General features: G+C 46.0%; 1 protein-coding gene across 1 annotated transcript in view; it reads left to right on the top strand.

Moving 5' to 3' along the window:
* LOC139268176 (ADAMTS-like protein 2) overlaps positions 1 to 12061 on the top strand; it is a 203128-nt gene that overhangs the window by 39762 nt on the left and 151305 nt on the right. The window contains exon 2 of the mRNA XM_070886228.1: positions 6410 to 6547. Coding sequence (XP_070742329.1) covers positions 6410 to 6547 — 138 coding nt within the window. The remainder of the gene's footprint in view (positions 1 to 6409; positions 6548 to 12061) is intronic.

Genomic DNA, 12061 nt, shown 5'->3' with positions numbered 1-12061 from the left:
ATCTATCTGTGACTTGAATACATTCAATGAACTAGCCTCAACTGCTTCCTTGGGCAGAGAATTCCACAGATTCACAACCCTCTGGGAGAAGAAATTCCTTCTCAAGTCGGTTTTAAATTGGCTCCCCCATATTTTGAGGCTGTGCCCCCTAGTTCTAGTCTCCCCGACCAGTGGAAACAACCTCTCCGCCTCTATCTTGTCTATCCCTTTCATTATTTTAAATGTTTCTATAAGATCACCCCTCATCCTTCTGAACTCCAACGAGTATAGACCCAGTCTACTCAATCTATCATTATAAGGTAAGCCCCTCATCTCCGGAATCAGCCTCGTGAATCGTCTCTGTACCCCCTCCAAAGCTAGTATATCCTTCCTTAAGTAAGGTGACCAAAACTGCACGCAGTACTCCACGTGCGGCCTCACCAATATCCTATACAATTGCAGAAGGACCTCCCTGCTTTTGTACTCCATCCCTCTCGCAATGAAGGCCAACATTCCATTCGCCTTCCTGATTACCTGCTGCACCTGCAAACTAACTTTTTGGGATTCATGCACAAGGACCCCCAGGTCCCTCTGCACCGCAGCATGTTATAATCTCTCCCCATTCAAATAATATTCCCTTTTACTGTTTTTTTTCCCAAGGTAGATGACCTCACACTTTCCGACATTGTATTCCATCTGCCAAACCTTAGCCCATTCGCTTAACCTATCTAAATCTCTTTGCAGCCTTTCTGTGTCCTCTACACAACCCGCTTTCCCACTAATCTTTGTGTCATCTGCAAATTTTGTTACACTACTCTCTGTCCCCTCTTCCCGGTCATCTATGTATATTGTAAACAGTTGTGGTCCCAGAACCGATCCCTGTGGCACACCACTAACCACCGATTTCCAACCCGAAAAGGAACCAATTTATCCCAACTCTCTGCTTTCTGTTCGCCAGCCAATTCTCGATCCATGCTAATACATTTCCTGACTCCGTGTACCTTTATCTTCTGCAGTAACCTTTTGTGTGGCACTTTATCGAATGCCTTTTGAAAATCTAAATACACCACATCCATCGGTACACCTCTATCCACCATGCTCGTTATATCCTCAAAGAATTGCAGTAAATTAGTTAAACATGATTTCCCCTTCATGAATCCATGCTGCGTCTGCTTGATTGCACTATTCCTATCTAGATGTCCCGCTATTTCTTCCTTAATGATAGTTTCAAGCATTTTCCCCACTACAGATGTTAAACTAACCGGCCTATAGTTACCTGCCTTTTGTCTGCCCCCATTTTTAAACAGAGGCGTTACATTAGCTGCTTTCCAATCCGCTGGTACCTCCCCAGAATCCAGAGAATTTTGGTAGATTATAACGAATGCATCTGCTATAACTTCCGCCATCTTTTTTAATACCCTGAGATGCGTTTCATCAGGACCAGGGGACTTGTCTACCTTGAGTCCCAATCGCCTGTCCACTACCCCCCTAGTGATAGTGATTGTCTCAAGGTCCTCCCTTCCCACATTCCTGTGACCAGCAATTTTTGGCATGGTTTTTGTGTCTTCCACTGTGAAGACCGAAGCAAAATAATTGTTTAAGGTCTCAGCCATACTTTAGTCACTCTTTTCCGTTTTATATATCTGTAAAAGCTTTTACTATCCGTTTTTATGTTTTGTGCAAGTTTACTTTCGTAATCTATCTTTCCTTTCTTTATTGCTTTCTTAGCGATTCTGGTACTACGTTCATGGATGCACCAGTGTCCATTTCCATGGGTATCATGTCTCCTGCAACATCTACTTGGAAGATGATACTTTTCAAATCGCTGTTAGATACTGATGCTTGTGCTCCAGATGATGTGTATCTCTTCATCCTGTTGCTTTTCTTCCATGCTATGTAGTCTCTGGGGATTTCTACTTACAGCCTTCAAAGTTGGTTTACTCTTCAGTCGGCATGCCTTCGCAAGATCTCCAGTTTTACTGCAGAAGAAACACTCTGCCTTCACACATGGACAACTTTGAGCAATGTGTTGTCTCAGGCACCGATAGCAGGCCTTCAATGCTCTGTTACCATTGCCAGTTTCTGAGACCTTGGGGCCCAACTGCCTTTTACTTTTAACCCACAGGCGATTCACCTCAGTTGTCTGATGACTCAAAATGGTACGAAATTCTCGGGAATATTAGTCGACCATATCCATTGACATAGCTGTCTGACAAGCTAAATAAAAAGTCAAGTTAGGAGTTGTCAACACCTTTCTTCTGATTGTTTGTGGGATGGAAAATGAAGCAGAGGTCACGTAATGCTCGGTCGTGAAAGTTTCCAAAATGACAGTAAATAGATAGCTTTTTTAATGCTACAATGTACTCACTGATACTTTTGTTGATTAACTGATCTCATATTCCGAAACGATAACTATCAGCAATTTCCAGGGGCTCAGGACTGTAGTGCTGTTCTAACTGCTTAAGTGATGTGTCCTTTGGCTTGACAGGCACAAGCAAATTTTTCAGGGTTGCATACACTTCGGGGCCTGCTTCAGTTAAGAAAATAGTTAGTTTCCTTTCCAACACCACCCGGTTACGGTTTTCATTATTGGGGACTTCGGTGATACTATTTGCGGTGAAAAACATTTCTCGCCGCCCCACATATGCCCCGAAATCTTCACAGTGACGTTGAAACTCACCCAAGTGCCCTATTATTACCATAGGCATGGCCATCTGGACTCTGGCAGTTCAGCCAAGTGTGCTTATAATTTACCTTGGATTTTTAGCTGTTAATCAAAACAAAGAAGCCCTCAAAGACTCTCTGTCGGTTGGCTGAATCATCCACCAACAAAAATTTCAGCTACGTTATCCAGAAATCCTATCGTTCATTGCCAATGTGATATCTTCTGTGTGACCTCACAAACACACCGGCTTTAAGATGGCTGATAACTTCAGGAACCTGTCAGGTGCCCTGTTCCCTCTTTATTGTTGTAAACAGCAATGGCTGCATTACCACAGTAGTCCACTGAGTGGAATTATATATATATTACATGCTCACTGGGTTGGAGGTAATATATTAGCATGGATGGAGGATTGGTTAACTAACAGAAAACAGAGAATCGGGATAAATGGGTCATTTTCCAGTTGGCAAACTGTGACTAGTGGGGTGCTGCAGGGATCGGTGCTGGGTCCTCAACTATTTACAATCTATATTAATGATTTGGATGAAGGGACCAAGTGTAATGTAGCCAAGTTTGCTGATGATACAGAGATGGGTGGAAAAGCAAATTGTGAGGAGGTTGTAATTTACCAAAATTCCCTGGATTCTGGGGAGGTCCCAGCAGATTGAAAAACTGCAAATGTAACCCCCTATTTAAAAAAGGAGGCAGACAAAAAGCAGGAAACTATAGACCAGTTAGCCTAACATCTGAAGTTGGGAAGATGTTGCAGTCCATTATTAAAGAAGCAGTAGCAGGACATTTGGAAAAGCAAAATTTGGTCAGGCAGAGTCAACATGGATTTATGAAGGGGAAGTCATGTTTGACAAATTTGCTAGAATTCTTTGAGGATGTAACGATCAGGGTGGATAAAGGGGAACCAGTGGATGTGGTATCTTTGGACTTCCAGAAGTCATTTGACAAGGTTACTGCACAAGATAAAAGTTTAAGGGGTTGGGGGTAATATATCAGCATGGATAGAGGATTGGCTAACGAACAGAAAACAGAGTGTAGGGATAAATGGTTCATTCTCTGTTTGGCAATCAGTAACCAGTGGGGTACGGCAGGGATCAGTGCTGGGACCCCAACTATTTACAATCTATATTAATGCCTTGGAGGAAGGGACCGAGTGTAATGTAGCCAAGTTTGCTGATGATACAAATATGGGAGGAAAAGCAATGTGTGAGGAGGACACAAAAAATCTGCAAAAGGACATAGACAGGCTAAGTGAGTGGGCAAAAATTTGGCAGATGGAGTACAATGTGAAAGTGTGAGGTAATGCACTTTGGCAGAAAAAAATCAGAGCAAGTTATTATTTAAATGGAGAAAGATTGCAGTATAGTGGAACCTGGGGGTACTTGTGCATGAAACACAAAAGGTTAGTATGCAGGTAAAGCAAGTGATCAGGAAGGCCAATGGAATCTTGGCCTTTATTGCAAAGGGGATGGAGTATAAAAGCAGGAAAGTCTTGCTGCAGTTGTACAGGGTATTGGTGAGGCCACACCTGGAATACTGCGTGCAGTTTTGGTTTCCATATTTATGAAAGGATATACTTGCTTTGGAGGCAGTTCAGAAAAGGTTCACCGGGTTGATTCCGGAGATCAGGGGGTTGACTTATGAGGATAGATTGCGTAGGTTGGGCTTCTACTCATTGGAGTTTGGAAGAATGAGAAGTGATCTTATTGCAACTTATAAGATAATGAGGGGGCTCGGCAAGGTGGATGCAGAGAGGATATTTCCACTCCACTAAAATTAGGGGGCATAATTTTAGAATAAGGAGTCGCCCATTTAAAACTGAGATGATGAGAAATTTCTTCTGAGGGTTGTAAACCTATGGAATTCTCTGTCCCAGAGAGTTGTGGAGGCTGGGTCATTGAATATATTTAAGGCGGAGATAAACAGATTTTTGAGCGATAAGGGAGTAAAGGGTTATGGGGAGTGGGCAGGGAAGTGGAGCTGAGTTCATGATCAGATCAGCCATGATATTAAATGGCGGAGCAGGCTTGAGGAGCCAAATCACCTACACCTGTTCCTATTTCTTATGTTCTTATGCTGTTTGTGGGAGCTGGCTGTGCGCAAATTGGCTGTCCGTTTCCTACATTGCAACAGTGACTACACTTCAAAAGTACTTCATTTGCTGTAAAGTGCTTTGGGACATCGTGAGGTCATGAAAGGTGCTATATAAATGCAAGTTTCTAAAATTCTCTCTATTCAGAAACAGTTTTTTCAGATTGCAAAATTGCACTTGTCACTCCGCTATTTAAGAATGGTAGGAGAGGGAAACCCGGAAAAATTAGACCAGTTAGGCTAACACCTGTTGTCAGAAATTACGAATACCAATAATTAAGGGTAGATTTGTAAAGGGTAGGTCATGCCTATGAACCTGATCGAAATGTTTTGAAGATGTGACTAAAGTAGTGGAGAGGGGGAATGTCTATGGATGTTACTTATATGGACCTCCAGAAGGCATTTGATAAAGTCACTCATAAGAGACTGTTAGCTAAAGTTCATGCTCATGTAGTTGAGGGCAAATTATTGACCTTTTAAAGATTGTCTGAGTGGCAGGAGACAGAGAGTAGTGATAATGGTCAGGTCCTGTAATTGGCAGGGTGTGACTAGTGGTGTCACACAGTGATCTGTGTTGGGGTCTCATTTCACTATATTTATTAACGACTTAGATGACGGGATAGAATGACATATCCAAGTTTACCGATGACACTAAGCTAGGCGGCATTGTAAACCATGTAGATGGAAGTATAACATTACAAAGGGATATTGAATGGGCAAAACTGTGGCAAATTTATTTCAATGTAGATTACCCACTTTGGACCATAAAAGGATAGATCAGAGTACTTTCAAAATGGTGAAAAGATAGAAACAATGGACGTCCAAGGATATTTTGACGTCCATGTACATAGATCATTAAAATGGATAGGTATAGGTAGGTATAAAAAATAATCCAAAAGGCTAATGGACTTTAGGCCTTTATATCTAGAAGACTAGAATACAAGGGGGTAGATGTTATGCTACAGCTATACAAAACCATGGTTAGACCACACCTGGAGTACTGTGAGCAGTTCTGGGCACCACATCTTAATAAAGATATGTCGTCCTTGGAGGGAATGCAGCACGGATTTACTAGAATGATACCTGGACTCCAACGGCTAAACTACAAGGAGAAATTACAGAAACTAGGGTTATATTGTCTGGAAATTAGAAAGGTGATTTGATCGAAGTTTTCAAGATATTCAGAGGAACTGATAAGGCAGATAGAGAGAAACTATTTCTGCTGGTTGGGGATTCTAGGACTGGGTGACATGGCTGAAAGGTTGGAGCCAGGCTTTTTAGCAGTGAAGGTAGGAAATACTTCTACACACAAAGGGTGGTAAAAGGTTGTAACTCTCTTCCCCAAATGGCAGTTGATGCTGGGCCAATTGTTAATTTTAAATCTGAGATTGATACATTTCTGTCAACCAAAGGTATTGAGGATTATGGGGCAAAGGCGGGTAAATAGAGTTAGGTTGCAGATCAGCCATCAGCTCATTAAATGGCAGAACAGGCTCGAGGGGCTCAATGGCCCATTCGTGTTTCCATCTTCCTAAGTTCTTTTCTTTACCCACTTTGTTGCCAACTCCACTGCCCATTCCTTCGGTGTCACATTGCCGGGGAATCGGTCGACTCCATGGCCGATGGATGCAAACGGATGTTTTCTTGTTGTTTTTGTCAGGACAGCAGTGAGGTCACGGAGAGAGACCAAAGCAGAGAGGAGGATGTGGCTCAATGGTGGGGAGAATGGAGCTCGTGGTCGACCTGCACTCGGAGCTGCGGAGGAGGAGTCATGTCACAGGAGAGGCACTGTTTACAACAAAGGTAAGTGTCAAAGTGTTCTGCAGTTCAACTGTTTGCTGGTATCTGTGATATCTTATCTACGACATCACAAACACACAGACTTTTTAAGATGGCTCCAATACATCATGTGACTTTTATTGTATTTACATCAGCAGTTGCATTACCACAGAAGTCCACTAGGTGATGCTCTATATTACAATATCACCCTTTTGTTTTCTCCATTATGGTTCAGTGAAACATTTGGCAACCTTTCTTCCAGCTTCAAGGCGTGATATAACTGACAGCTGTTGTGTAGAGGCAAACCCTTGAGTGTTGATGTCTCTCTGCACTGGTCACGCACTGGTGCCTACCCTGGATGGTTGGGAAAATTGGCAGCAATATTTCACACTGGGTCTGAAGTGAGCCAGCTAGGCCTGGTGCCTCACAGCCATTTTGGTTCTTGCGCTTTAATGCTGGTTCCTAGAGCAGCACCCACCGCTCATAATGTGCGGGTTGGTGCTAACACGATTTGCCCGCTGTTGGTGTTGGGTGGTTGAAAGGGAAATGCGACAGCCGGCAAGTAGTGCATTATGCCCGAGCCCAGAGAGTGAGAATTTGAGGATTTTTAAAAATTCGCTCATGGGATGTGGACATTGCTGGAATTTATTGCCCATTCCTAACTGCCTTTGACAAGGTGGTGGTGAGCCGCAGCTTTGAACGACTGCAGTCCGTGTGGTGAAGGTACTCTCACAGTGCTGTTAGGGAGGGAGTTCCAGGATTTTGACCCAGCGACGATGAAGGAACAGCCGATATATTTCCAAGTCAGGATGGTGTGTAACTTGGAGGGGAACCTGCAGGTGGTGGTGTTCCATGCGCCTGCTGCCCTTGTTGTTCTAGGTGGTTGAGGTTGTGGCTTTGGGAGATGCTGCCGAAGAAGCCTTGGTGAGTTGTTGCAGTGCATCTTGGAGATGGTAAACACTGCAGCCATGGTACACTGCTGGTGGTGGAGGGAGTGAATGTTTAAGGTGGTGGATCTGGTGCCAATAAAGCGGGCTGCTTTGTCCTGGATGGTGTTGAACTTCTTGAGTGTTGTTGGAGCTGCACTCATCCAGGCAAGTGGGGAGTATTCCATCACATTCCTGACTTGTACCTTGTTGATGATGGAAAGGCTTTGGGGAGTCAGGAGGTGAGACACTTGCTGCAGAATACCCAGCCTCTGACCCGCTCTTGTTGTCACAGTATTTATGTGGCTGGTCCAGTTAAGTTTCTGGTCAATGGTGACTCCCAGGATGTTGATGGTAAGGGATTCGACGATGGTAATGCCCTTGACTATCAAGGGGCGGTGGTTAGAACTCTCGCTTGTTAATTGAGATTGATGATTTCGCTGCTTCAACCAAACCTTATGGCGGGAGCAGTGGAGTTGGTCGATCAATTAGCTGCACGATTTGCCTTTCGAGGGCCATCAATTGAACATAAATGGTTGAAAGAGTACCTCGGGGGCGGGCCCCCGCTAACATGTCAGCTTGATTCTGCAGCAGTGCAATTGTGCTTTTCTGCACCCTCCTCTCTGGGGCCTCTGCTCAAAGCCCCTACTGATGCCTCTGCTCAAAGCCCCGCCCCTACTGGGGCCTCTGCTCAAAGCCCCGCCCCTACCCGGGGCCTCTGCTCAAAGCCCCCCGCCCCTACCCGGGGCCTCTGCTCAAAGCCCCCCGCCCCTACCCAGGGCCTCTGCTCAAAGCCTCCTGCCCTACCCGGGGCCTCTGCTCAAAGCCCCCCGCCCCTACCCGGGGCCTCTGCTCAAAGCCCCCCGCCTCTACCCGGGGCCTCTACTCAAAGCCCCCCGCCTCTACCCGGGGCCTCTGCTCAAAGCCCCCCGCCCCTACCCAGGGCCTCTGCTCAAAGTCCCCCGCCCCTACCTGGAGCCTCTGCTCAAAGCCCCCCGCCCCTACCCGGGGCCTCTGCTCAAAGCCCCTCGCCCCTACCCGGGGCCTCTGCTCAAAGCCCCCCGCCCCTACCCGGGGCCTCTGCTCAAAGCCCCCCGCCCCTACTCGGGGCCTCTGCTCAAAGCCCCCCGCCCCTACCCGGGGCCTCTGCTCAAAGCCCCCCGCCCCTACCCGGGGCCTCTACTCAAAGCCCCCCGCCCCTACCCGGGGCCTCTGCTCAAAGCCCCTCGCCCCTACTCGGGGCCTCTGCTCAAAGCCCCCCGCCCCTACCCGGGGCCTCTGCTCAAAGCCCCCCGCCCCTACTCGGGGCCTCTGCTCAAAGCCCCCCGCCCCTACCCGGGGCCTCTACTCAAAGCCCCCCGCCCCTACCCGGGGCCTCTGCTCAAAGCCCTGCCCCTACCTGGTGCCTCTGCTCAAAGCCCCGCCCCATGCCACTTGGCGCACAATCCCAATTAACAAAGAGCCAATGTCCTGCCTGACTGCCGCTTGCCCGGAACTTTGACCAAACTTTAGGTCATCTGTGATAATTTCTACTTATGCGGCTCGGTGTCAAATTTTTATCTCATAATACTCCTGTGAAGCACTTCGCATGTTTCACTACATTGAAGGCACTATATAAATACAAGTTGTTGTTGTATGACATGGGCCAGTGTTTCCTATCTGGCCCATGTCATACAACAACAACTTGTATTGCCTCCACTTCCAATTGCTGTTATGGGGAGAGGGTGTTGGGGATATCATGGGGTGGAGGGGGGGGGGGTGGAGGGTGGTGAAGTAGCCGGATTCTGACCCCTGACCCCATGTACACCAGCGAAGTCCGCCATGACATCATCTTCTGTCAAATCAATCACGGCCCTGTTCCCGAAGGCTGCCTCCCACTCTTAGTGAAGTGTAAAGGGAGCAAAAAAGACCAAAATAAGGGATTTATAAAATATGTAAAGGATCGAACTGCAGGGTCCTTGCCTAACTCCAGAATTTCCCATTTGAGGCCCTGTAGAATTTGTAACCACTTCCAGTGGCCTCGTAATGAAAATAAATTAACTGTATCCAACAGTGTGAGTGCAAACATCTAAAACAGTACACCATGAAGCATTAAAAATAGCAGATTCCTGTATCCCTGATGCAGTTGGTCTTTACGTCCTCGGCAAGCAAATTGCGGAATGGGACAATGTAGCTGGGTGCCTTGCTGCAATCCCTCACTCGGAGTCTTAAACCCTGTTGGATCATCTACGATTTATTTTTGGTTGTTTTTTTTCTGTGCAACCTCTGAAGCATGTGCAAGCAATCAGAGCAGCCATAACAAGCCAGTGATGTGTCTCGTTCTGTTTCCTGGTCACATATTGGTTCGCTGTCAGTGCCCTGACATCCTCACTTATTTAAGGAGGGTTTATACTTGCACTGGAGGCAGTTCAGAGAAGGTTCACTAGGTTGATTCCTGAGATGAAGGGGTTGCCTTATAAGAACATAAGAAATAGGAGCAGGAGTAGGCCATACAGCCACTATAGCCTGCATAATACAATCATGGCTGATCCAATCATGGACTTAGGTCCACTTCCCTGCTCGCTCCCCATAACCCCTTATCCCCTTATTGTTTAAGAAACTGTCTATTTCTGTCTTAAATTTATTCAATGTCCCAACTTCCACAGCTCTCTGGGGCAGCGAATTTCACAGATCCACAACCCTCTGAGAGAAGAAATTTCTCCTCATCTCAGTTTTAAATGGGCGGCCCCTTATTCTAATATTATGCCCTCTAGTTCTAGTCTCTCCTATCAATGGAACATTCTCTCTGCATCCACCTTGTCAAGCCCCCTCATAATCACCTCTCATTCTTCTGAATTCCAATGAGTAGAGGCCCCAACCTACTCAACCTTTCCTCATAAGGTTGAGCAGGTGGGCCTATACTCATTGGACGTTAAAAGAATGAGAGGTGATCTTATTGGCTCAGATATTCTGGCCTCCCCAGGTCTATACGAAGTGTCTATGGACCCGGGAAGGCATCGTAAAAGCCAGTTTACAGCGCACAATGCGCATGCAATGAAAACTGGCTTGACAGATCATCTGCATCTCGGGAATGAGGACATTTGCTTGGGCAAGATTGCAGTCTTTACCCATATCTTGCCCAGCAAATGTCCTCAAAACTCTTGCGCCTGATAAAAGCAGGCACATAGCCTACTTTTACAGGTGTAAGAGTTTTAAAACACACTTAAAACATAAAAAATAAAATTTAAAAAACAATTTATTTTTAAACACCCTGCCCACAACGTTAAATTTATTTTAAACCATAATGAAAAAAACTTTTTAAAAACTCATTTTTTTGGGAGATATTTATTAACTTTAATTTCAATTAATTTTAATTATGTGAGGTGTGTTTTTTATTTTTTTATTTGGTGTTTTTGTGTTTGCTATTAGTTGAGAAAAAAAACAATGAAAACTCATAGATACGGAGTTCCCATTGCTATTAATTGAGAATGCGTTACCTGATTGGTTGAGCAGTCACATGTGACTGCATCTTCTGCGTGAGAACCTGGAGGATGGGAGCGCGCTTCGCAGTGCAGGGAGGGAAGGCCTCCCCAACGGAATCGAGGCACCTCTGGGACCAGCAGATACTTTCGGAAAAATTCTCCGGTCGGAGGCGATCGCCTGAAAGAAGCCTCTGACTGGAATTTCAGGGCCATCGAAATGTATAAGGTTCTGAGGGGGCTCAACAAGGTAGAGAGGATGTCTCCACTCGTGGGGGAATCTAGAACTAGGGGGCATAGTTTAAGAATAAGGGGTCGCCCATTTAGAACAGAAATGAGGAGGAATTTCTTCTCTGAGGGTCGTCAATCTGTGGAATTCTCTGCCCCAGAAAGAGCTGTGGAGGCTGGGTCATTGAATATATTTAAGGTGGCGATAAGACAGATTTTTGAACGATAAGGGAATAAAGGGTTATGGGGAGCGGGCGGAGCTGAGATCGGATTAGCCATGATCTTATTGAATGGCAGGGCAGGCTCGAGGGACCAAATGGCCTATTCCTGCTCCTACTTCTTATGTTCTTATGTTCTCATGTTCTCACAGCCCAGTTTACTTTCTACCTGGAGTGACCCAGGTGCAGATCGGTCGCTGGTCATTTGTTACCACGTCTCTGATCTCCTTGGCCCAGTGCAGCAGATCTTGCCTGCTCATGGCTCCTCGCTCTCAGTCGGGGTGAAACTGTCAATTGGAATATTTTTTAGTGTGTTGCTTTCTGTGACCGGTGGGTGCTGCATGACATAGGTTCCAGCTGTGACTCAGTGCACAACACTCTCGCCTCTGCAGCAAGAAGGTTGTGGGTTCAAGTCCCCACTCCCAGAGACTTGAGCACCTAATCTAGGCCGACACTTCAGTGCAGCTCTGCAGGAGCACTGTGCAGAGCAGGCTCGAGGGGCTGAATGCTCTACTCCTGTTCCTGTTCTTGTTGGAGGTGCCGTCTTTCAAATGAGATGTCAGATCAGGACCCCATCTACCTATTCATCATCATCATAGGCAGTCCCTCGGAATCGAGGAAGACTTGCTTCCACTCTAAAAATGAGTTCTTAGGTGACTGAACAGTCCAATACAGGAATTACAGTCTCTGTCACAGGTGGGACAGACA

Source organism: Pristiophorus japonicus, chromosome 8 (assembly GCF_044704955.1).
Source record: "Pristiophorus japonicus isolate sPriJap1 chromosome 8, sPriJap1.hap1, whole genome shotgun sequence".
NCBI lineage: Eukaryota > Metazoa > Chordata > Chondrichthyes > Pristiophoridae > Pristiophorus > Pristiophorus japonicus.
This window is presented reverse-complemented; position numbering and strand designations above follow the sequence as displayed.